At 33.5% G+C, this 22,720-nt stretch overlaps 1 protein-coding gene across 2 annotated transcripts in view; it reads left to right on the forward strand.

The window, feature by feature from the left end:
- MANEA (mannosidase endo-alpha) overlaps positions 1–22,720 on the forward strand; it is a 78,870-nt gene that overhangs the window by 22,383 nt on the left and 33,767 nt on the right. For both annotated transcript variants that reach the window (XM_030859513.2, XM_060283852.2), the window contains exon 3: positions 11,051–11,160. In XM_030859513.2, coding sequence (XP_030715373.2) covers positions 11,051–11,160 — 110 coding nt within the window. The remainder of the gene's footprint in view (positions 1–11,050; positions 11,161–22,720) is intronic.

Genomic DNA, 22,720 nt, shown 5'->3' on the forward strand with positions numbered 1-22,720 from the left:
CGTACTTCCCTTTGTTTCCTTCATTGGTACTTCAAAAGCACTAGATGGAAACTAATATTAGAATATTTTCTGAAGGTGGAAATTATCAGTTTTTACAAGGCCACAATTATCTCTGTATCTCCTGCCTTTAAAATTTGTACATATAAGTAGAAGAAATAGAACTTACAGTAAAATGAATTAGATTTTTGACGTTTAAATTAACATCTAACACAATGTCATAAATTTTCCTTTTAGAGTAATTGTATTAAGTTTAAAATGCATATTTATAAATGCAGATTGGTGATGGTTTCATATTGCTATAGATGACTGAGTTTAGTTCTACTGATTGCTTTATCTCTTGGGAGTGTGCTGGGTTTTTCTTGTTTTTACATATGCCTTGTAATTTTTTTCTTGAAAGCATGTTGTCTTCTGTAGATCCATAGAACTGTAGTATGTAGCTTTCATCTCTGGAAAATGGACATGCCTCTCTTTCTGCTAAGAATGTAATATGGGCATTTCTCACTTCATTTGTTAAGAAGACTGTACTATCTCCATTGAATGTTCTACTTTTATCAAAAATCCAATGACTGTGTATATTTGTTTGGGTTTATTTCAGGACTCTATTCTGATCTGTTGATTTAATATGTCTGTCCTTTCATCAGTACCACCCTGTCTTGATTGCTTTAGCTTCCTGAAGTCAGGTAGTATGATTCCTCTTTGTTCTCTTTCAAAATTGCATTGGCTATTTAATTCCTTTGCCTATCCATATCAACTAGTCCGTATCTTTAAAATATCCTGGTGGAATTTAGAGTGGGATTGGCTTAAATGTATAGATCAATTTGAGGAAAGTTGACATTTTTAAAATAATAAATTAAGTTACCACTGTTGAACAATAACAAGTTAAATATTCCATTCCATAAACGTGATGTATTTTTCCATTTATACAGGACTTTAAATTTTTTTAACTTTCTTTAGATTTTTATAATTTTCAGTGTACAGATTCTGTACATATATTTTTACATTTATTTTAAGTATTTTTTTGGGGGGGGTGCTATTATAAATGATACTGTTTTCTTAAATTTTTATTTTTTTGCCCATCAAAAGTGTGTAGAAATACTATATATTTATATCTATATCTTGTATCTTGTGATTTTGATAAACTCAGTTTATTAACTCTAGGAACATTTTTGTGGATTCTTTGTGTTTATAGAGAGTTGAATGCAAATAAAGACATGTTTGTATCTTCCTTTCTAATCTGTATACCTTTGTTTCTTTCTCTTGCCTTATTGCACTGGTTTGGACTTCCGATGTTATGTGGATGTAAGTGGTAAGAGAAGAGGATATACTTGATTTTGATCTTAGGGGAAAAGAAGTCTTTCTTCATTAAGTATTATATGAGTTCCAGGGTTTTTTTAAATGTCATTTATCAAGTCAAAGAAGTTCACTTCTATTACTAGTGCTGAGAGTTTTACCATGCTGAGTTTTATCAAATGCTTTTTTTCTGTACCCATTGATAAGATCTTTAAAAAATTTTTTTCAAATTCTTTTTATTCTGGTAAAATACACATAACATAAAATTTACCATTTTAACCATATTTAAGTGTACAGTTCAGTGATATTAAATACATACATAACACTGTATATCATCACCCCCATCCATCTTCATAACTCATGTTCATAACTGAAACTTTACCTATTAAATGATAACTCCCTATTCCCCTCACCTCACCTTTGGCAACAATCATTATACTTTCTGTCTCTATTATTTTGTATCTAAGCACCTCATATAAGTAGAATCATGCAGTATTTATCTTTCTGTGACTGTTTTATTTCACTTAGCATCATATGGGTTCATCCATGTTGTAGCATATTGCAGAATTTCATTCTTTTTAAAGATTGAATAATATTCCATGGTATGTAGATACCACATTTTGCTTATATATTCATCTGTTGATGGACACTTGGGTTGCTCCCACATTTTAGGCATGTGAATAATGCTATTATGAACATGTGTACAAATATAAATGTCTCTTCAATAACCAGACTTCAACTTCAATTTTTTTAGTTATATACTTAGATTGGAATTACTAGATTATGTGGTAATCCTGTTTTTAATTTTTTGAGGAACTGCTCTGCTGTGTTCCACAGCAACTGTACTTTTTTACATACTTAGCAACAGTGCACAAGGATCTCAATCCTTCCACATCCTTGCCAACAATTGTTTTCTGGTATTTTTTTTTTTTTTTAAATAGGAGCGAGCCTTATGGGTTTGAGGTAGTATCTCATTTTAATTTTGATTTGCATTTCCCTAATGATTAGTGATGTTGAACATCTTTTCATGTGCTCATTGGTCATTGAATATTTTCTTTGGAGAAATTTCTATTTAAGTCCTTTGCTCATTTTTAGTCTGGTGGTTTATTTTTTTTTTATTGTTGAGTTTTAAGAGTTCTCTCTATACTCTGGATGTATTAATCCCTTGTCAGATAAATGATATGCAAATATTTTCTCCCATCCTGTGGGTTGCATTTTCACTCTGTTGATAGTGTCTTTTGATGCACAAAATTTTTAAATCTTCATTAAGTCCAGTTTATTTATTCTTTATTTTGTTACCTGTGCTTTTGGTGTCATATCCAAATAATCATTACCAAATCTGATGTCAGGAAGCTTTTCCCTTATTTTCTTCTAAGAGTCTTATAGTTTTAGGTCTTACATTTAGATCTGTGGTCCATTTTGAGTTAATTTTTGTGTATGGTGTTAAATAAGGGTCCAACTTAAATCTTTTGCATGTGAACATCCAGTTTTCCCAGCACCATTTGTTAAAAAGACCATCCTTGCCCCATTGAATGGGCTTGGCATCTCTGTCAAAAAAGTTTTGAACAAATATACAAGGATATATTTCTGGTCTTTATTCTATTCCATTAGTCTGTATGTTTGTCTTTATACCAGTACCACAACACACTATGTTGATTACTGTTGCTTTGTAATAAGTTTTGAAATCAAGAGGTATGAATCCTCCAATTTTGTCCTTTTTCAAGATTATTTTGGCTCTTCAGGATCACATGAAATTCCATATGAATTTCAGGATGGGTTTTTCTATTTAGGCAAAAAATGTCATTGAGACTTTGATAGTGATCACGTTGAATCTGTAGATCACTTTGAATAGTCGTGACATTTTAACAAAATTAATTCTTTCAATCCATGAACGTGGGACATGCTTTCATTTTTCGTGTTGTGTTTAATTTCTTTTAGCAATGTTTTGTAGTTTTCATTGTACAAATCTTTTGCCTCCTTAAGTTACTTCATAAGTATATTTTCTTTTTTGATGCTATTGTGTTTGAATTGTTTGTGAAATTTTCTTTTCAGATTGTTTGTTATTGTATAGAAATGAAACTAATTTCTGTGTGTTAATTTTGTATTCTGCAATTATGATTAATTCACGTATTCTAATTATTTTGTGTATGTGGAATCTTTAGAGTTTTCTACATATAAGATCATGTCATCTGCAAACAGAGAAAATTTTACTTCTTTCTTTCCAATTTGGATGCCTTTTATTTCTTTTTTTCCCTAATTGCTGTCTAGAACTTCCAGTACTGTGTTAAATGGAAGTGGTGAAAGTAGACATCCTTGCCTTGTTCTTGATCTTAGAGGAAAAGCTTTTAGTCTTTCACTTTTAGTCTTTTGAGTATGCTGTTCACTGTAGCTATTTCATCTAAAGCTTTTGTTATGTTGTGGTATTTTTTTTTCTATTCCTAGTTCTTGAGTGCTTTTAGGAAAGAGTGTTGAATTTTGTCAGATGCTTTTTCTGCATCAATTGAGATGACCATTTATTTATTTTTCCCTTCATTCTGTTAATGTGGTATATTACATTGATCAATGTCCATTTGTTGTATCATCCTAACATTCCAGGAATAAACCCTACCTAGTCATGATGTGTAACCCTTTTAGTATGCTGCTAAATTCAATTTGCTAATATTTTTTTTGAGGAGTTTTGCATCGGTATTCATAAGGGATGGTAGTTTGTAGTTTTCTTGTGTCTTTGTCTGGCTTTGGTATTAAGGTAATGCTGACCTTATAGAATGAGTTGGGAAATATTCTCTCCTCTTTGGTTTTTGGAACAGTTTGAAAAGGATTGCTTCAGTTCTTTAAATATTTGGTAGAATTCACCCATGAAGCCATCTGGTCTAGGGCTTTTTTTATGGTCAGGAGATGTTTGTTCATTGATTCAATTTTCTTAATAGTGATAAGTCTATTCAAATTGTTTATTTCTTCATAATTCAGTCTGGGTAGGTTTTGGGCTTCTAGGAATTTGTCCATTTCATCTAGGCTATCAAATTTGCTGGTGTAAAATTGTTCCTAGTACTCTTTAGTCATCATTTTGCTTCTGTAGAATCAGTAGTAATATCCTCACTTTCATCTTTGATTTTAGTAATTTGTATCTTCTCTCTTTTCCTCTTAGTTCATCCAGGTAAAGTTTTGTTGATTTTGTGATCTCTTCCAAAAAACAAATTTTGGTTTCATTGATTTTCTCTATTGTTTTTCTGTTTTGTGTTTCATTTATATCTGAGCTAATCTTTTATTATCTCCTTCCTCTGCTAGCTTTAGAATTAGTTTGTTCTTTTTCTAGTTCCTTAAGTTGTAAAGTTGTTTATTTGAGATTTTCCTTGTTTGTAACATTTACAGCTATTTGTTTACCCTTTAGCATCACTTTGGCCACATCCCATAAGTTTTGGTATGTCATGTTTTTGTTTTATTCATCTCTTTAAGTGTTTTCCAGTTTCCCTTGTGATTTTTTCTTTGATCCATTGACTGTTTAATCTTTAGTGTTTAATATAGTTACTTATATGGATTGATTTTCAAATGTTGAATCTCATATTTTATTCCTAGAATAAACCCCATTTGGTGATGATTTATTATCCTGCTTCTATATTGCTAAATCCTGTTTGCTCATCTTTTTAAAGGATTTTGTGTCCTTTTTCATATGAGATGTTTGTCTGTGGTTTTTCTTTTCTTGATGTCTTTGTCTTTTGCCATTAGAGTAGGTTATGACCTCATAAAATTAGTCAAGAAGTCTTTCCTCTTTCATTTTCTGGAAGAGACTGAGTAGAGTTGGGTTTTTTTTTCTTACCTATTTGATAGAATTCACCTGCAAAATCTTCTTGGGCTGGTGATTTCATTCTTTTTTTAACTACAAAATTTCATTAATAGACATAGGACTATTCATGTTATCTATTTATTCTAGAGTGAGTTTGGGTACTTTTATGTTTGAAAGAACTGGTCCATTTCATCTAATTTGTTAGTTTTTTGGGCAAAGAGCCGTGTGTATTATTTTTCTTATGCTTTTTTTTTTTTTTTTTTTTTTGCTGTACGCGGGCCTCTCACTGTTGTGGCCTCTCCCATTGCGGAGCACAGGCTCCGGACGCGCAGGCTCAGCGGCCATGGCTCATGAGCCCAGCTGCTCCGCGGCATGTGGGATCTTCCCGGACCGGGGCACGAATCCGTGTCCCCTGCATTGGCAGGCGGACTCTCAACCACTGCGCCACCAGGGAAGCCCTCTTATGCTTTTAAAGTATATGGTGTCTATATAGATGTTGCCAAAAGATTTCTGCTTCTTTTCTCACTTTTTTCCTGTCAGTATTTATAGAGTTTGATTATTATTGTTGACTCTTTCAGTGAACCAACTTTTGGTTTCATTGATTCTCTGGAAAAAGAATGTGTGTTCTGCTGCTGTTGAATGGGCTATCTTATAAATGTCAGTTAGTTCAAGTTCTTGATAGTATTGTTCAGATCTTCTTTATCCTTTCTGATTTTCTGCTTGTTTTATCAGTTACTGATAAAGCAGTTTTGAAGTCTCCAAGTAGAATTGTGGATTCATCTATTTCTCCTTTCAGGTTTGTCAGTTTTTGCTTCATATATTTTGAAGGTCTTTTTTTAAGTACATAAACATTTAGGACTATTATATCTTTGGGGATAACTAAGTCCTTTGTTATGAAATAATCCTTCTTTATTGCTGGTAATATTCTTTGTTTTGAAGTCTACGTTGTTTCACATTGCTATAACAACTCCAGCTCTCTTTGATTAATGTTTGCCTCGTGTATCCTTTTTCATTCTTTTACCTTTAACTTATCTTTGTCTTTATACTTAAAGTGGTTTTCTTGGACACAACATATGGTTAGGTTTTGCTTTTTTAAAATCCAATCTGAAAATTCTGTGTTTAAATCAGTATGATTAGACTGTTTGCACCTAATATGATTTATTTATATAGTTGGATTGATTGAAATCTACTATCTTTTCAGTCTCTTCCTATTTCTTTTTTTTGACGAAAGTTCATAATGCAATTGACAAGGAAATTTAGTTATTTCTGAGATATACATTTTAAAGTAATAACTAGAATTATGACTTATAACATTATACCAGAACATATAAGATTTTTAGGAATTTCATACTTTTTTATGATTACATTTAGTGTCTACTCTTTGCTTAGTATTTAATTTTTTTCTTTTTTAGTTTATAACCTAAGGTTTACAAAATATATCTTTATGTGTAATGAGTCTACTTGCAAATAATACATGCTTCATATGTAGTATAAGGACCTCACCACAGTATATTCCCAGTTTTTCCTTCCCATACTTTTTGCTTATGTTGTTATAATTATTCTATTAGAAAAAGCACTATACACTACTCCTATTATAGACCAGAGCTTGGCAAACATTTTCTGTGAAGGACCAGGTAACAATAAATATTTTTGATTTTTATGTACCACGTTGTTTTTGTAACTACTCAGTTCTGCCACAAGATTTGGTTCATGGGCAATGTGTTGCTGACCACAGCTTCAAACATTTGGTCATCTTATAAAGCAATTAAAAGTAAAAGACAAAAAAAGAGTGTTTATTTCACCTTCATTACATAAATAAACACAAGAGTGTTTATTTCACCTTTATTACATTTCCAGTGTTCCTCATTTTTTAGAGTAAATCCAAGTGGATGTTTGGTATCACATTCATTCTCCCTCAAAAATTTCCTTTACCGTTTCTTGTAATACTAATCTGCTTGCAATGAAGTTTTTTACATCTTGTTTGTATCTTTTATCTGAATGATACTTCATCTGCTACAGAATTCTCAATGGGCAGATTTGGGGGTATTTTATTTGTTTTCTTTTGGAACTTTAAAAATATTATGCCATTGTCTTCTGTCTTTCATGGTTTCTGATGAGAAGTATGCTGTAATTTTTAAACATCTTTTTATATCTTAATTTTTCTGTATGTATCTGTCTTTTTTCTCTGACTTTCTATGCAATGTTTTTTCTTGGTTTTTGACTTTTAGCAGTTTTAATATATCTTTAGTTGTTGTTTTTTGGTATTTAGCCTTCTCTGTGTTCTCTGAGCTTCTTGAATTTCTTGCTTTTTGTCATTAACTTTGCAAAATTCTTAGCTGTTATTTCTCTATATATACCTTTTACTTCTGAGCTTTCAATTACATGTATGTTAGAACTTTGATATTTATCCCAGAGGTATTGGATGCATTGTTTATTGTTTTTTGCCCCCAGTCATTTTTTCTAATTACATTTCTGTTATGATAATTTCTTGTGACATGCTTAATTACCTGACTCTTTCCTCAGCTCTGCTGTGTCTGTTCATGAGTCTGTTGAAAGCATTCTTCATCTCTTTTAATATTTTTATAATTTCCAGCATTTCTATTTGATTCTTTTAGTTTTCATCTCTCTGCTAATATTTTCCACCTGACCTTACATGTTGACTATCTTTCCCATTAGATCTTTTAACATTTAATCATAATAATAATTTAAAATTCCTTGTTTAGTGATTTCAACATCTATTTCAGATCTGAGTCTGGCTCTATTGATTGTTTTGAATGTGCATTATTTTTCTTGCTTTTTTATGTCTTATAATTTTTCTTGAAACTGTCATCCTGCATAATTGTGTGTATGCCTGGAAATGGGCTTGCTTTCTTTCTATTAAATCTTTAGTTTGAAAGAATGTTTGAGATGTTTGAAAGAAGCACTAAGTTCCCTATATGTAAAAGAAGCTATCACAAGCTCTGTTGAGGTAACAAATTTACATACTGTTTTACTGTCTTCTTGTTATTAAATGTTTTTTTTAATCACTTTTTGGGGGAGGTCTTACTCTTCATAGTTCATTCTCTCATGTATACTTTTTAAAACAGTCTTTTAGGTTATGAACTGAATTTATTCCCATTTTACAAATGTGAAAACTTAAGTAGACAAACTTACCTGAAGCTAAACATCTATCAAATGGCAGAATTGGGACTGGATTCTCCAGGTCTATCTGATTTCCTACCTGTGTTTTTAACTATTACCCTGTTTAGAAGCATTTTGCTTAACAAAAATATTTTTGGGTATCAGTTATATTGAGGATCCAGTGGTAAGTGCTGCGGAGGGAGGATGTGATCATTATGAAGTGGTCTGCATTTAATATGCTAATATTCTAAGAATGGACTTTAAAGAGTATCCCTTTTCCCTTAGCAATTGGAGTGGTAGAAATACACAGTAAAAGATTTTATTTATAAATGATACTTGGTTTACATATTTTAGAGAAACCTTTTGGGTTACTGTGAAGGATTCATTAACATTTAAATAGGCCAGTTCTCCTCAGGAGTAGGACCATCATTGGCTTGGTTCCCAGGCCATTACTTATTCAAAGCTCATGAGTGAGTGACACAGCCCAGAAGACACCGTACAAAGATAAATTGGATTGTAGAGCACAATATGGGGGTATAATTCAACATGTGGAAGTGATAATTGACTGAAACACAGTAAGAGGATAAGGAAGAACAGAGAACATTCTCCCCAAGCCTTAGAGTATACCTTCAGCAAGGATAGGGAGGAAGAAAAAAATCATTGGAGAAGAACAAGTTGATAAGGTGTTTAGAGAATCAGAATACTGGCAATGCTGTACAATAGAACTTTCTGTGATAATGAAAATATTCTATATCTGTGCTTGTAGATATAGAAAATATTCTATATCTGTGCTGTACAGTAGAAAATATTAACCACCTTAAATTCCCTTTCAAGCTAGAGGACTTCCCAAGCATTGTCCACCCGGGATTTAATCCACTGATTTTGAGGGCTGGTTTACTTCTCCTAATTATGCTTAGGGCAGACTGACTTCCTTTCTCAGTTACTTCTCTGACTTCACATTTTCACTTTATTTTAGACAGGTAATTCTTTACTCTCTTCAGCTCTTTGGCTTTTGGAAGTTTTTTGTTCCCATATCTTATTTAATAATTTGTTTTTGTTGGGAATGTTGGTCTAAGTAACCTAATCTATTAGAAACAGGAATCTTGTTTTTAATTTCATCAAAGCATGCTGTGTTCATAATTTTCCTGAGCTCTATGGCATAATATTTCTTTTGTATGTTTCTACTTTATAATGTTTTCCCATGTTCTTTTTCACCATTTTTTTTGCAAGATTTTTTCATAGGTCCCATGTTGAGAAAATCTTTATTGTCACTTTTCATTGGTGATGTCCTTCTTATAAGCTGGAGAAGTAGGCAGCTTGAATGTTTGATCAGTTGTCTTCCGACACTTTTCTCATCAACATTGTTTTTCCATATGACTGCTTTCTTAGGTAGCCAGAATCTCCCCTGAAGCCCCATATATTATAGATTCTTTTTTCTATCTCTTTGTGTTCTTATTGCTATTTTTATTTTCAGATTGTATAGGGGACAGGTATCTTTTTTTTTTTTCTGTTAACCTAGAAGTTCTGTTTTGTCTTTAGATGGGACTGCTGTTTATACATGACATAGTTAACGCAAATTTAAGTCTTAAAATTTAGTTCTATGCCAGTTTCTAACCTTGCCTTTTCTGTATTTCCACGTGCTTGTCTTTTGATAACATTGCATTTTCCTCCTTGTCTGAAAGAGTCTGTTAAATGATTTAGAAATTAGTACAATACTTTTAGTGGCCTCTTGCTTCTTTATATATGTAATGAGGCTTTGGATTAGTTGATTTCAAAGATTTCCCTCTCCAGTTAGTAATTTCTTTGCAGGCTTATTGTTTCTAAAACTTTCTTTTTGTAGTTTATCAGTTCAAAAGTAAGTAGGTACTACAGGGATAAACTGTAATTTAAAAAATTTCTTGAATCTTCTGTTAAGTGATATTGATCCACACAGAAATCTGCACATAAATGTTTATAGCCATTTTATTTATAATTGCCAAAAATTGTAAGAAACCAAGATGTCTTCAATAGGTAAGTGGACAAACTGTGGCACACTGATACAATGGAACATTATTCAGCAAAAAAAAGAATGAGTTGTCAAGTCTTAAAAAGACATGAAACTTAAATGCATATTTCAGAGTATAAGAAATGTCTGAAAATGTTACTTTATGATTCCACCTACATAACATTCTGGAAAAGGCAAAGTATATAGAGATAGTAAAAGGATCAGTTATTTTCTGGGGGATTGAGGAAGGACATGGAGGAGGGATTAATAAGTGGAGTACAAAGGGTTTTGAGGGCTGTAAAACTATTCTGTGTGTTACTGTAATAGTCAGTTCATGACACTATACATTTGTCAAAAGCCATAGAACTGTACAATACAAAGAGGGAACCCTAATGTAAACTCTGGGCTTTAGTTAATGATATACCTACATTGGTTCATCAGTTGTAACAAGTTTACTGTACTAATGTAAGATGTTAATACTAACAGAAACTGTGTGGCATGGGGGGATGTGAGTAGCAGAGTGAGTAGCAGAGGAGAAGATAGAAACTACTTTCTGTATAATTTTTCTGTAAATATAAAACTTATTCTAGAAAGTAAAATCTACTAATTAATTAGAAGATACCGATGCCTGATAAAAAGTTTAAAGTATTGAGTATACAAAGTAATCAAATAAACTTAAGTGGTATCTAAGTAAAGTAACAAAACAACATTATTTGAGAATATGTTTCTTTTTATTGTTAACAATTTGGTCCTTATTCTGCCGTATTTTTTTTTTAACAATACCTGTATTTTTTACCAATACCTTTATTTTTTTAACAATACCTCATTTCTGTTCCTGTGTTTATTTTTCTTTTCTTTTTGGTTGTTTCTATTAGGTGTACTAGCCCTATCTTGGTACCCACCTGACTCAAATGATGAGAATGGAGAACCTACTGATAACTTGGTACCAACTATTTTGGATAAAGCTCATAAATATAATCTGAAGGTATTTAATTTAATTTATTTTATTGAGATGTAATTGGCATATAACATTAGATTAGTTTGTGTTCAACATAATGATTTGATATATATATATATTGTGAAATGATTATCTCAGTTAGTCTAGTTAACTTCCATCACCACATGTAGTTACAATTTTTTTTTCCTATGATGAGAATTTTTAAGTTCTGTTCTTTTAGCATCTTTTAAATATACGATACAGTATTATTAACTGTAGTTATCAAGGTGTACTTTACATCCTGGAGGCTTACTTATTTTATAACTGGAAGTTTGTGCCTTTTAACTATCTTCACCCACTTCACCCACCCCCTGTCTCAGGCAACTACAGATCTGTTCTCTGTATCTATGAATTGGTTGTTTATGTTTTCTTTTTGTGGGGTTTTTTGGTGTTGCTTTGTTTTGTTTTTGATTCCATATATAAGTGAGATCATATGGTATTTGTCTTTTTGCTTCCTTTGGATAAGTACCCAGAGGGGGAATTGCAGGAAAATATAATACTATTTTAAATTATTTTAAGAAACTCCATACTGTTTTCATAGTGGCTGCATCAATTTATGTTCACAAGGGTTTCCTTTTCTCCACATGCTAACACTTCTTATTTCTTGTGTTTCTGTTAATAGCCATTCAAACAGGTATGAGGTAATATCTCATTGTGGTTTTGATTGGCATTTCCCTGATGATTAGTGATGTTGAGCACCTTTTCAAGTACCTGTTGGCCATCTGTACGTGTTCCTAGGAAAAATGTCTATCCAGAACTTATGCCCATTTTTCAATCAGATTTTTTTTTGCTAATGTGTTGTAGGAGTCCTTTATATATTTTGCATATTAACCCCTTGTCAGATACATGATTTGCAGATATTTTCTCCCATCTATTATGTTACCTTTTCATTTGTTAGTGGTTTCATGTGCTGTATAGAAGCATTTTTGATGTAGTGCCACTTGTTTATTTTTGCTTTTGTTGTTTTGGTTTTGGTGTCAAATCCAAAACATCATTACCAACACTAATTTCAAGGTGCTTACTACCTTTATTTTCTTCTAAGAGTTTTATGGTTTCAGGTCTTATGCTTAAGAATTTAATCCATTTTTAGGTAATTTTTGTGTATGGTGTAAGATGGTGGTTCAGTTTCATTCTTTTGCATGTGGCTGCTCAGTTTTTCCAACACCATTTATTGAAAAGACTGTCCTTTCCCCATTGTATATTCTTAGCTCCTTTGTTATTAATTGACCATAGGTGCCTGGGCTTATTTCTGGGCTCTCTATTCTGTTCCAGTGATCTATGTGTCTGTTTTTATGTTCTGATTAGTATAGCTTTGTAATATAGTTTGAAATCAGGGAGTGTGATGCCTCCAGCATTGTTCTTTTTTCTCAGTATTGCTTTGGCTTTAGGGTCTTTTGTGGTTCCATACTAATTTTAGGATTGTATGTTTTATTTCTGTGAAAAATGCCTTTGGGATTGCATTGAATCTATGGATTGCTTTTGATAGTATGGACATTTTAACAAAATTAATTCTTCCAATCCATGAGTGTGGGCTATCTTAACATTTATTTCTGTTTCTTTAATGTCGTTTATTAACATCTTATGATTTTCAGTGTACAAATCTTTCATGTTCTTGGTTAAGCTTATTTCTAGGTATCTTATTCTTTTTGATGCAGTTGTACAATAAATAGGATTGTTTCCTTAATTTATCTTTCTGAGTTCATAATTAGTGAATAGAAATGCAAGTGATTTGTGTATATTGATTTTGTATCCTGCAAGCTTATTGAATTTGTTTATTTTAACAGTTTTTCGATAAAATCTTTAGAGTTTTCTATGTCACACAGTGTCATCTGCAAATAGAGACAGTTTTACTCCTCCTTTTCTGAATTGGATGCCTTTCATTTGTTATTGTTGTTGCATTATTGCTCTGGCTAGGAGTTCCAATGCTTTATTGAATAAAAGTGGTGCGAGTGGGTATCCTTGAGTTGTTGCTGATCATGGAGGAAAAACAGTCGACTCTTCTCCCTTGAGTATGATTTTAGCTGGAGGCTTGTGATATATCGCCATTATTTTGTTGAAGTACTTTTTCTCTATACTCACTTTGTTGAGAGTTTGTATCATGAATGGGTGTTAAATTTTGTTAATTTGTAAATTTTGTAATGCTTTTTTCTGCTTTGTTGAGATGATCACATGACTTTTTATCCTTTATTTTGTGAATGGTGTGTATCACATTGATTGATTTGAGGGTGTTAAACCATCCTTGCACCCCTGGAATAAATTCCACTTGATCAGAGCATATGATACTTTTGTTGTATTGTTGAATTCAGCTTATTAATATTTTGTTGAGGAGTTTTGCATTTCTGTTCATCACGAATATTGGCCTGTAATTTTCTTTACTGTGGTGTCTTGACTGGTTTTGGTGTCAGGGTAATGCTTGTCCCATAAAATGAGTTTGGACGTGTTCCCTTCTTTTCTAATTTTTGGAAGAATTTGAGAAGATTCGTATTAATTCTTCTTTGAATATTTGGTAGAACTCACCAGTGAAGCGGTCTGATTCTGGATTTGTTTGTTGGAGGTTTTTGATTACTGATTATCTCCCTTCTAGTAATCAGTCTGCTCAGATTTTGTTTCTTCATGATTCAGCCTTGGAAGGTGGTATGTTTCTAAGAATATATCCATTTGCGTTGTCAGTGGAGTATTAAAGTCCCTTATTATTATTGTATGGCTGTTTTACCCTTTAGGTCTCTTAATATTTGCTTTTATATTTGGATGCTCCTATGTTGGGTGCATAAATATTTACAAATGTCATATCCTCTTATTGTATTGATCCCTTTATCATTACGTAATGACCTACTTTGTTCTTTGTCTCGTATTACAGTGTGTTTTATGTTCTTCTTTGTTTTATGTAAGTATTGCCACCCCAGCTTTCTTTTGGTTTCCAAGAGCATGGGATATATTTTTCCATCCCTTCGTTTTCAGACTGCATGTGTTTGTACATCTTGTGGGTAAGATATAGATGACTTTTAAAAAATCTGTTTAGCTATTCTCTGGGTTTTTTGCTTGTTTGTTTGTTTTCCCAGAATTTGTCCATGTACACTTAATTATTGATAGGTATGGAGTTATTGCCATTTTGTTTATTGTTTTATAGCCGTTTTGTAATTTCTTTTTTCCTCTCTACTTCTCTTGATCTCCTACTTTGTGATTTGATGATTTTCTGTAGTGGCAGTCTTAGATTCCATTCTCTTTATCTTTTGTATATTTAATCTAGGTTTTTGCTCTGTAGTTACCATAATGCTGACATAAAACAATTTATATTTATAATAGTCTGTTTTAAGTCAATAACAAATTTGGTAACAGTCTAAAGCTCTACATTTTTACTTACCCCCATTTTATATTTTTGAAGTCACCATTTACATCATCTTATCTTGCATATTCACTATCAAATTATTGCAGTTATAGTTATTTTTACTGTTTGTCTTTTAACCTTCATACTAGTGTTTGTATAAGTGATTAATTTATCACGTTTACAACATTAGGTTTTTCTAAATTTTACTGTATGTTAATTTTTACCAGTGAGATTTATATATTTGTATTTTTTTCCTGTTACTGTCTAGCACCCTTTTGTTTCAGCTTAAAAAGTCCCTTTAACATTTCTTATAGGACTGGGCTATTGGTCATTACTCTGTGTTTTATTTTTCTGGAAAACTCTTTATATCTCCTTCAATTCTGAAGGATAACTTTACCATGTAGAGTATTCTTGGTTGGCAGTTTAATTTTTTCAGAGCTTTAAATATATCATGCCACATCCTTCTACAATTTTTCTGCTGGAAAATATGCTAATTGTCTTTTGGGGATTCCCTTGTGTATAAGAAGTTGTTTTTCTCTTGCTTCTTCATACAGTCTGTCCTTGCTTTTAACTTTTGATGATTTATTTATATTATATATATAAATAAATCTGGATGCTGTTTCCTTCCCCTAATTAGGGAAGTGTTCAGCCACTATTTCTTCACATAAATTTTCTGCCCTTTTTCTCTCCTCATTCCGGGAACCTGGTGCGAATAATGGTCCTCTTGATGTTTTCCCATAAATTCCATAAACTATCTTTGCTCTTTTTTATTCCTTTTTCTTTTTGCTGCTCTAGTTGGAGGAGTTAAACTGTCCTGTCTTTGAGTTCACTGATCTTTTGTTTTGCTCTTAATCTGCTTTTGAACCCTCATATTTGTCAGTACAGTTGTTGTATTCTTCAACTTCATCATTTCTGTAGAGTACTTTCCTTTATTTTCTGTTTCTTAAAATTCTCACTTCTTTCATGTTTTGTTCTGACATTGGTGAGCATATTTATTACTTATTTTGAATTTTTTGTCATGTAAATAATGTATCTCTTTTTCATTAAGTATTTTCCTGAAGTTTTTATCTTGTCCTTTTATTCGGAACATATTCCTTTGTTTTTTCAGTTTCCCTGACATTTTGTGTTGGTTCTATGTATTAGATGAAACCTCTTCTCCCAGTCTTGAAGGCGTTGCCTCATGTAGGAGATGAACCTTAACGTTTAACCCTGTCCTATTTCTTGGCTGTCTCTCATATCCTTGTGATTGTCCAAACCACCTACTTGGTTCTTAGTGGCTCCCAGCCGTTGAGGGTTTCCCAAGACCTGCCAGTGTCCTAAAAGGGAGGATCTCAGTCAGCACCTAAATTCAGGCTGATTGGAAGCCAGACTTCGGGCAGCAACTTTTAAGTTATACATATATACCTCTTTCCATGGAAGCCTGGGAGATGGATATTTCATTCTGCTTCCTCTGTACTGAGCCCTGCATGATAGTTAAGAACCGTTTCTTCCTTTATGCCATCCCATTAGACCCATGAATACAATACCCACTAGCCACCAGAGCCAGGCTATCAAGGGTTATTTCTTGTGGGCAGAAACCACAAAAGCTGGTGCACCAAATGTGGGCAGAAGCTCCATTCTCAAAGATTACCACGACCTGGGGCTGGGTGGAGGGTGTTTGCAAAGTAGGTGCCCACTTCTTTCCCTGGTCTCTGCACAAGATTGCAGTTGGCCCCTAGATGTGTGTTTAATTTGATGTCTTCCCCTCAGGCCAAAGCTATGAAAATAGGATTTTAGTCCTCTTTTACAGAAAGATTAGGTGCCTGTCTATTGCCTCTCTGCTTTGTCCTGTGGGTTGTTGCTGGTTACGAACTCTTTCTCTTTGTTTCAGTCCTATGGAACTCATAAATGTCCACCACTCTGGCCACCAGAGCCAGGTGATCGAGGTAGTGCCCCCTTACTTAGCAGCAGCTGCAAAAACCAGGCCATCAGATGCATATACAAGCTTCTTTCTGGAAGATAAGGTGACCTGGAGTGAGATGGGGGAGGCTCCTTGGTCTTTGGAGAGTATTCAGTAAGCTTCTAGGTATGCCTTAAATTAGGTGCCTGCCACTTAAGCCGAAGCTCTAAGATAAGCATATAAGTCTCTTTTACAGAAAGACTAGGCATTTTAATTGGCTGCCTTTGTGCTGGGCCCTGGGGTGTAGGCATAGCGAATCCTCATGAGCCTTTTAAGTATGTTTCTCAGTTCACTATAGCCTTGTGTGTCTCATGGACAACAGCCCTGTTAACTTTCAAATGTAAATGTTTTGGGTGCTTGTCTCTCAGGTGCAGGTCTTAAAAGTTGGGGTGCCAGATGTAGATTTCACATCCTGTGCTCCTCAGGAAGAAGCTCAGAGTTGTGGGTTCCCTCCTGATTATGGGTCTACATGCCAGGAGTGGAGTTTATGGTTAGATTGTGTCTCAGCCTCTCCTACCCATTTCAACATCAGTCTTTTTTTGTTTACCCAGTATGTAGGAGTTTATTTCAGAGAAAATTGTTCCTTATATAGTTGTAGATTTGGTGTGTCCCTGGGAGGAGGTAAGTTAAGGCTCCCCCTACATGGCCATCTTGAACTAGAACCTCTAAAGGTATTATTGATAATAAAATAAAATACTTGTGAACTATCCTTTTGGATATGAGGATAGTAATTATAATTTTTGGAGTAGTTGTTTTAATTAAAACTTGATGTGAAAGTGACTTAGAATCTTTTTTTTTTTTTTTTTTGCGGTACGCGGGCCTCTCACTGTTGTGGCCTCTCCCGTTGCAGAGCACAGGCTCCGGACGCGCAGGCTCAGTGGCCATGGCTCACGGGCCTAGCCGCTCCACGGCATGTGGGATCTTCCCAGGCCGGGCCACAAACCCGTGTCCCCTGCATCGGCAGGCGGACTGTCAACCACTGCGCCACCAGGGAAGCCCTAGAATCTTTTCTAATAATACATTTTTTCATAAAAAATTTCTGAGTTCTAAACCTCATCTAGATCATAGCTTATTATTAAAGTTTCCTTACTATTATTCTGTATATGTTTTATATTCATATACTTACTGTTTATTTTAGCAGGAAAGAAAGAAAATCGCAGTGTTTTTATGAAGATAATACAGTAATTAGTGAGATTAACATGTCTAAGTATCTTGGATGTCAAAGATTTACTAAAAACAAGTTTTGTTAACCATATGAATTTAAATATTTCTAAAGTAGTTAGAAGACAAATTGCTGCTTAAAAATTTGTCAAAATCTGTATTTCATTTAAACCTTGTATAACCCATACACACACAAACACATACACGCCCAGGTACATAAAAAATGCAGGCGAAAGTCTGAAGACAGTTGTAAGACCAAGTATATTCTACCCAGATAGTAAGGCATGTTACAAATGTGGGGAAATTTCTCAAAGTATAAAATTTTATTTATTTCTTTCAGAAATTAATGAATCATGGAAACAAATAGAAGTAATGATGAAAAGGATTTTGAATAGCACCGCAAAGGAAATTTTACAATGAATAGCAAGAGAATAAGAATCATTTTTAAAATCCAAGGATACTTTTCAAAAATTGGTTACGTGATAGTTAGCAACATTAATCTTAATAAATTCACAAAAAATATAACCATATGGTCTGTATTCTCTGACCATATTCAGTATAACTGAACATTAAAAATAAGGCCAAAATAAACATTTAAAAAGTAAAAAATTGTCTAAAATTTTAATTATAACATTATAACTAAAAATAACACTTCTTTTAAGATCAAAAGTGAAAATTTAGGATGATTAAAAATAAATAGCACTGAGATTATCAATACCAGTAGGACATGGATAATGAAATAAACTAAAATTAGAAGGAGGGATTAATAAGGATGAAGTAAGCACTTAATTAAATAAAATACAAAACCTTCAAAATCAGTAGCCTGGAAAAATTATTTTTCCACTGTGGGGAAGAAAAAAATAGACAAACCACTGGCAAGATTAAAAAAGAAAAACACAGAGAAGACATAATATCAAAAATTGAAAGGAAATAGATCTATAGGGATAGAAGAGCACTTAAGGTTTTATATCACCATATTTAAAATATATAAAAAATAGACAGCATTCTTGGAAAATACAAAAAAATTTTACTTTTTGTACAGAGAGAAGTTTAAAAAATCTAAATTGACTTACATCCTAGAAAAAATTCTGAAGTTTTATTGAGTGTATGTCTTTCTCAAAGCACCAGATCTTACCTGTCAGTTCTGTTCAACCTTTGAGAACTGGTTGATTTTTGTGATAGTGAAATACAGTGGAAAGTTTACTCATTATCTATTGCTGTATAACATATTACCCCAAAACTTGGCAGTTTAACACAACAAACATTTTATATCTCATGCAAGTTCTAAAGGTCAGGAATCTGGAAGTGGTTTAGCCTGGTGAGTCTGGTTCAGGATTTCTCAGAAGGTTATAATCAAGTTGTTGGCTGGTACTATAGTCATCAGAGGCCTAGAGGATCTACTTCTAAGTTTTCTTATGTGGTGGTTGACAGACCTCAGTTTCTTTTAGCTGTTGGAATGGGACTTAGTACTTTTTTTTTTTTTGATTGAAGTATGGTTGATTTACAGTGTTTCAGATATACAGGACTTAGTTTGCGGGCAGCCTGTCCACAGGACTGTCTCCTTAATACATGGCAGCTGGCTTCCCCATAATGAATGATTTGAGAAAGAGAGAGTTCAGTACAGAAGGTACAGTGTTTTGACCTAATTTAGAAAGTGACTGTCACTTATGCCCTATTTTATTGGTTTATCTGCTGGTAAACCAACCCTGGTGCAATGTGGGAGGCAACTGCACAGGTTATGAATATCAGGAGATGGGGAGCATTGGTGGCCATCTCGGAGACTGGCTACCAGAGAAGACTTGCAACTTTATTCTATAATGATAACACAGTTCTGATTCAAACATTAAAGGATAGCACAAAAAAGAGATTCATACAGTGATCTCATTAATGAAAATATATGCAAAATTCCTGAAGAAAACTTATATATGAGAAGTGTTTATTAGCAATAATCTAAGAGGGGATTCAAGAGTACGAAATCTGAGTCCAAATCTCCCACATTCAGTCCTGGCTCAAGCACTTAGTAGCTGTGTATTTAACTCTTATGCCTCAGTTTCCTCATCTCTCACTGGAAAAAGTAACAAAATCTACCTTACAGAATGGTTATAAAGATTACATGAGGTAATATATGTAAAGCCCTTAGTGTCTGGCACATGGTAAACATTATGTAAGTGTTAAGTAAATAAGACTTAATTGATTATTTAAAAGAGATAAAACATGATCATCTTGATACTAAACTTCTGAGGAAATAAAAACTCATTACTAATAAAACTCTTAATAAAAATTGTTCTTTAACTTGATAAAGGGTTTCTTTTATTTTGTTTATTTTTCTATTAATTTTTATTGGAGTATAGTTGCTTTACAATGTTGAGTTAGTTTCTGCTGTACAGTAATCAGTTATACAGATACATATATCCACTCTTTTAGATTTCCTTGCCATTTAGGTCACCACAGAGCATTGAGTAGAATTCCCTGTGCTATACAGTAGGTTCTTGTTACTTATCTATTTTATATACAGTAGTGTATATATTTCAATCCCAATCTCCCAATTCATCCCACCCCTTTCCTTCCCCTTGGTAACCATAAGTTTGTTTTCTACATCTCTGACTTTATTTCTGCTTTGCAAATAAGTTCATCTATCCCACTTTTCTAGATTTCACATATAAGTGCTATTATACGATATTTGTCTTTCTCTTTCTGACTTACTTCACTCTGTATGACAATCTCTGGGTCCATCCATGTCTCTGCAAATGGCATTATTTCATTCCTTTTTATGGCTGAGTAATATTCCATTGTATGTATACACAACATCTTCTTTATCCATTCCTCTGTTGATGGACATTTGGATTGCTTACATTTCCTGGCTATTGTAAATAATGCTGCAGTGAACATCGAGATGCATCCTCTCTAATTATGGTTTTCTCTGGGTATATGCCCAGTAGTAGGATTGCTGGGTCATATGGTAGCTCTATTTTTAGTTTTTTAAGGAATCTCCATACTGTTCTCCATAGTGGCTGTACCAATTTACATTCCCACCAACAGTGCAGGAGGGTTGCCTTGTCTCCACACCCTATCCAGCATTTATTGTTTGTAGATTTCTGATGATGGCCATTCTGACCAGTGTGAGGTGATACCTCATTGTAGTTTTGATTTACATTTCTCTAATAATTAGTGATGTTGAGCATCTTTTCATGTGTTTTTTGTTCATCTGTATGTCTTCTTTAGAGAAATGTCTATTTAGATCTTCTGCCCATTTTTTCATTGGGTTGTTGGTTTTTTTGTTACTGAGCTGCATGAGCTGTTTATATGTTTTGGAGATTAATCCCTTGTCAGTTGCTTCATTTACAAATGTTTTCTCCCATCCTGAGGGTTGTCTTTTCATTTTGTTTATAGTTTCCTTTGCTGTGCAAAAGCTTTTAAGTTTCATTAGGTCCCATTTGTTTATTTTTGTTTTTATTTTCATTACTCTAGGAGGTGGATCAAAAAAGATATTGCTGAGATGTATATCAAAGAGTATTCTGCCTGTGTTTTCCTCTAAGAGTTTTATACTGTCCGGTCTTACATTTAGGTCTCTAATCCATTTTGAGTATATTTTTGTGTATGGTATTATGGAGTGTTGTAATTTCATTCTTTTACATGTACCTGTCCAGTTTTCCTAGCATCACTTATTGAAGAGACTGTATTTTCTTCATTGTATATTCTTGCCTCCTTTGTCATAGATTAGGTGGCCATAGGTGTGTGGGTTTATCTCTGGACTTTGTATCCTAATCCGTTGATTTGTATTTCTGTTTTTGTGCCAGTACCATACTGTTTTGGTTACTGTAGCTTTGTACTTATTCTGAAGTCAGGGAGCCTCGTCCTTCAGCTCCGCTCTTCTTTCTCAAGATTGCTTGTGTTGTCTTTTGTGTTCCCATACAAACTGTAAAATTTTTTTGTTCTAATTCTATGAAAAATGCCCTTGGTAATTTGATAGGGATTGCATTGAATATGTAGATTGCTTTGAGTAGTGTAGTCATTTTCACAATATTGGTTCTTCCGATCCAAGAACATGGTATATCTCTCCATCTCTTTGTGTCATCTTTGATTTCTTTTATCAGCATCTTATAGTTTTCTGAGTTCAGGTCTTTTGCCTCCTTAGGTAGGTTTATTCCTAGGTATTTCATTCTTTTTGATGCAATGGTAAATGGGATTGTTTCCTTAATATCTCTTTCTGATCTTTCTTTGTTAGCATATAGGAATGCAAGAGCTTTCTATGTATTGATTTTGTATCCTGCAACTTTACCAATTTCCTTGATGAGCTCTAGTGGTTTTCTGGTAGCATCTTTAGGAATCCCAGTGTATAAGTATCATGTCATCTGCAAACATTGACAGTTTTACTTCTTCTTTTCCAATTTGGATTCCTTTTATTTTTTTTTCTTCTCTGACAGCCATGACTAGAACTTCCAATAGTATGTTGAATAAAAGTGGCGAGAGTAGACATCCTTGTCTTGTACCTGATCTTAGAGGAAATGTTTCAGATCTTCACCATTGAGTATGATGTTTGCTGTAGGTTTGTCAGATATGGCCTTTATTATGTTGAGGTAGATTCTCTCTATGCCCACTTTCTGGAGAGTTTTTATCATAAATGTGTTGAACTTTTTCAGAAGCTTTTTCTGTATCTATTGAGATGATCATATGGTTTTTAGTCTTCAATTTGTTAATGTGCTGTATCACATTGATTGATTTGCATATACTGTATTGAAGAATCCTTGCCTCCCTGGGATAAATCCCACTTGATCAGGATGTATGATCCTCTTAACGTGTTGTTGTATTCGGTTTTCTAGTATATTGTTGAGAACATTTGTGTCTATGTTCATCAGTGATATTGGCCTGTAATTTTCTTTTTTTGTGATATCTTTGTCTGGCTTTGGTATCAGGGTGATGTTGGCCTCATAGAATGAGCTTGGAAGTGTTCCTTCCTCTGCAATTTTTTGGAAGAGTTTCATAAAGGTAGGTGTCAGCTCTTCTCTAAATGTTTGATAGAATTCACCTGTGACGCCATCTGGTCCTGGACTTTTGTTTTGGGGGAGTTTTTTAATTCAATTTCAGTACTTGTGATTGGTCTGTTCATATTTTCTATTTCTTCC

Source organism: Globicephala melas, chromosome 14 (assembly GCF_963455315.2).
Source record: "Globicephala melas chromosome 14, mGloMel1.2, whole genome shotgun sequence".
Lineage (NCBI taxonomy): Eukaryota > Metazoa > Chordata > Mammalia > Artiodactyla > Delphinidae > Globicephala > Globicephala melas.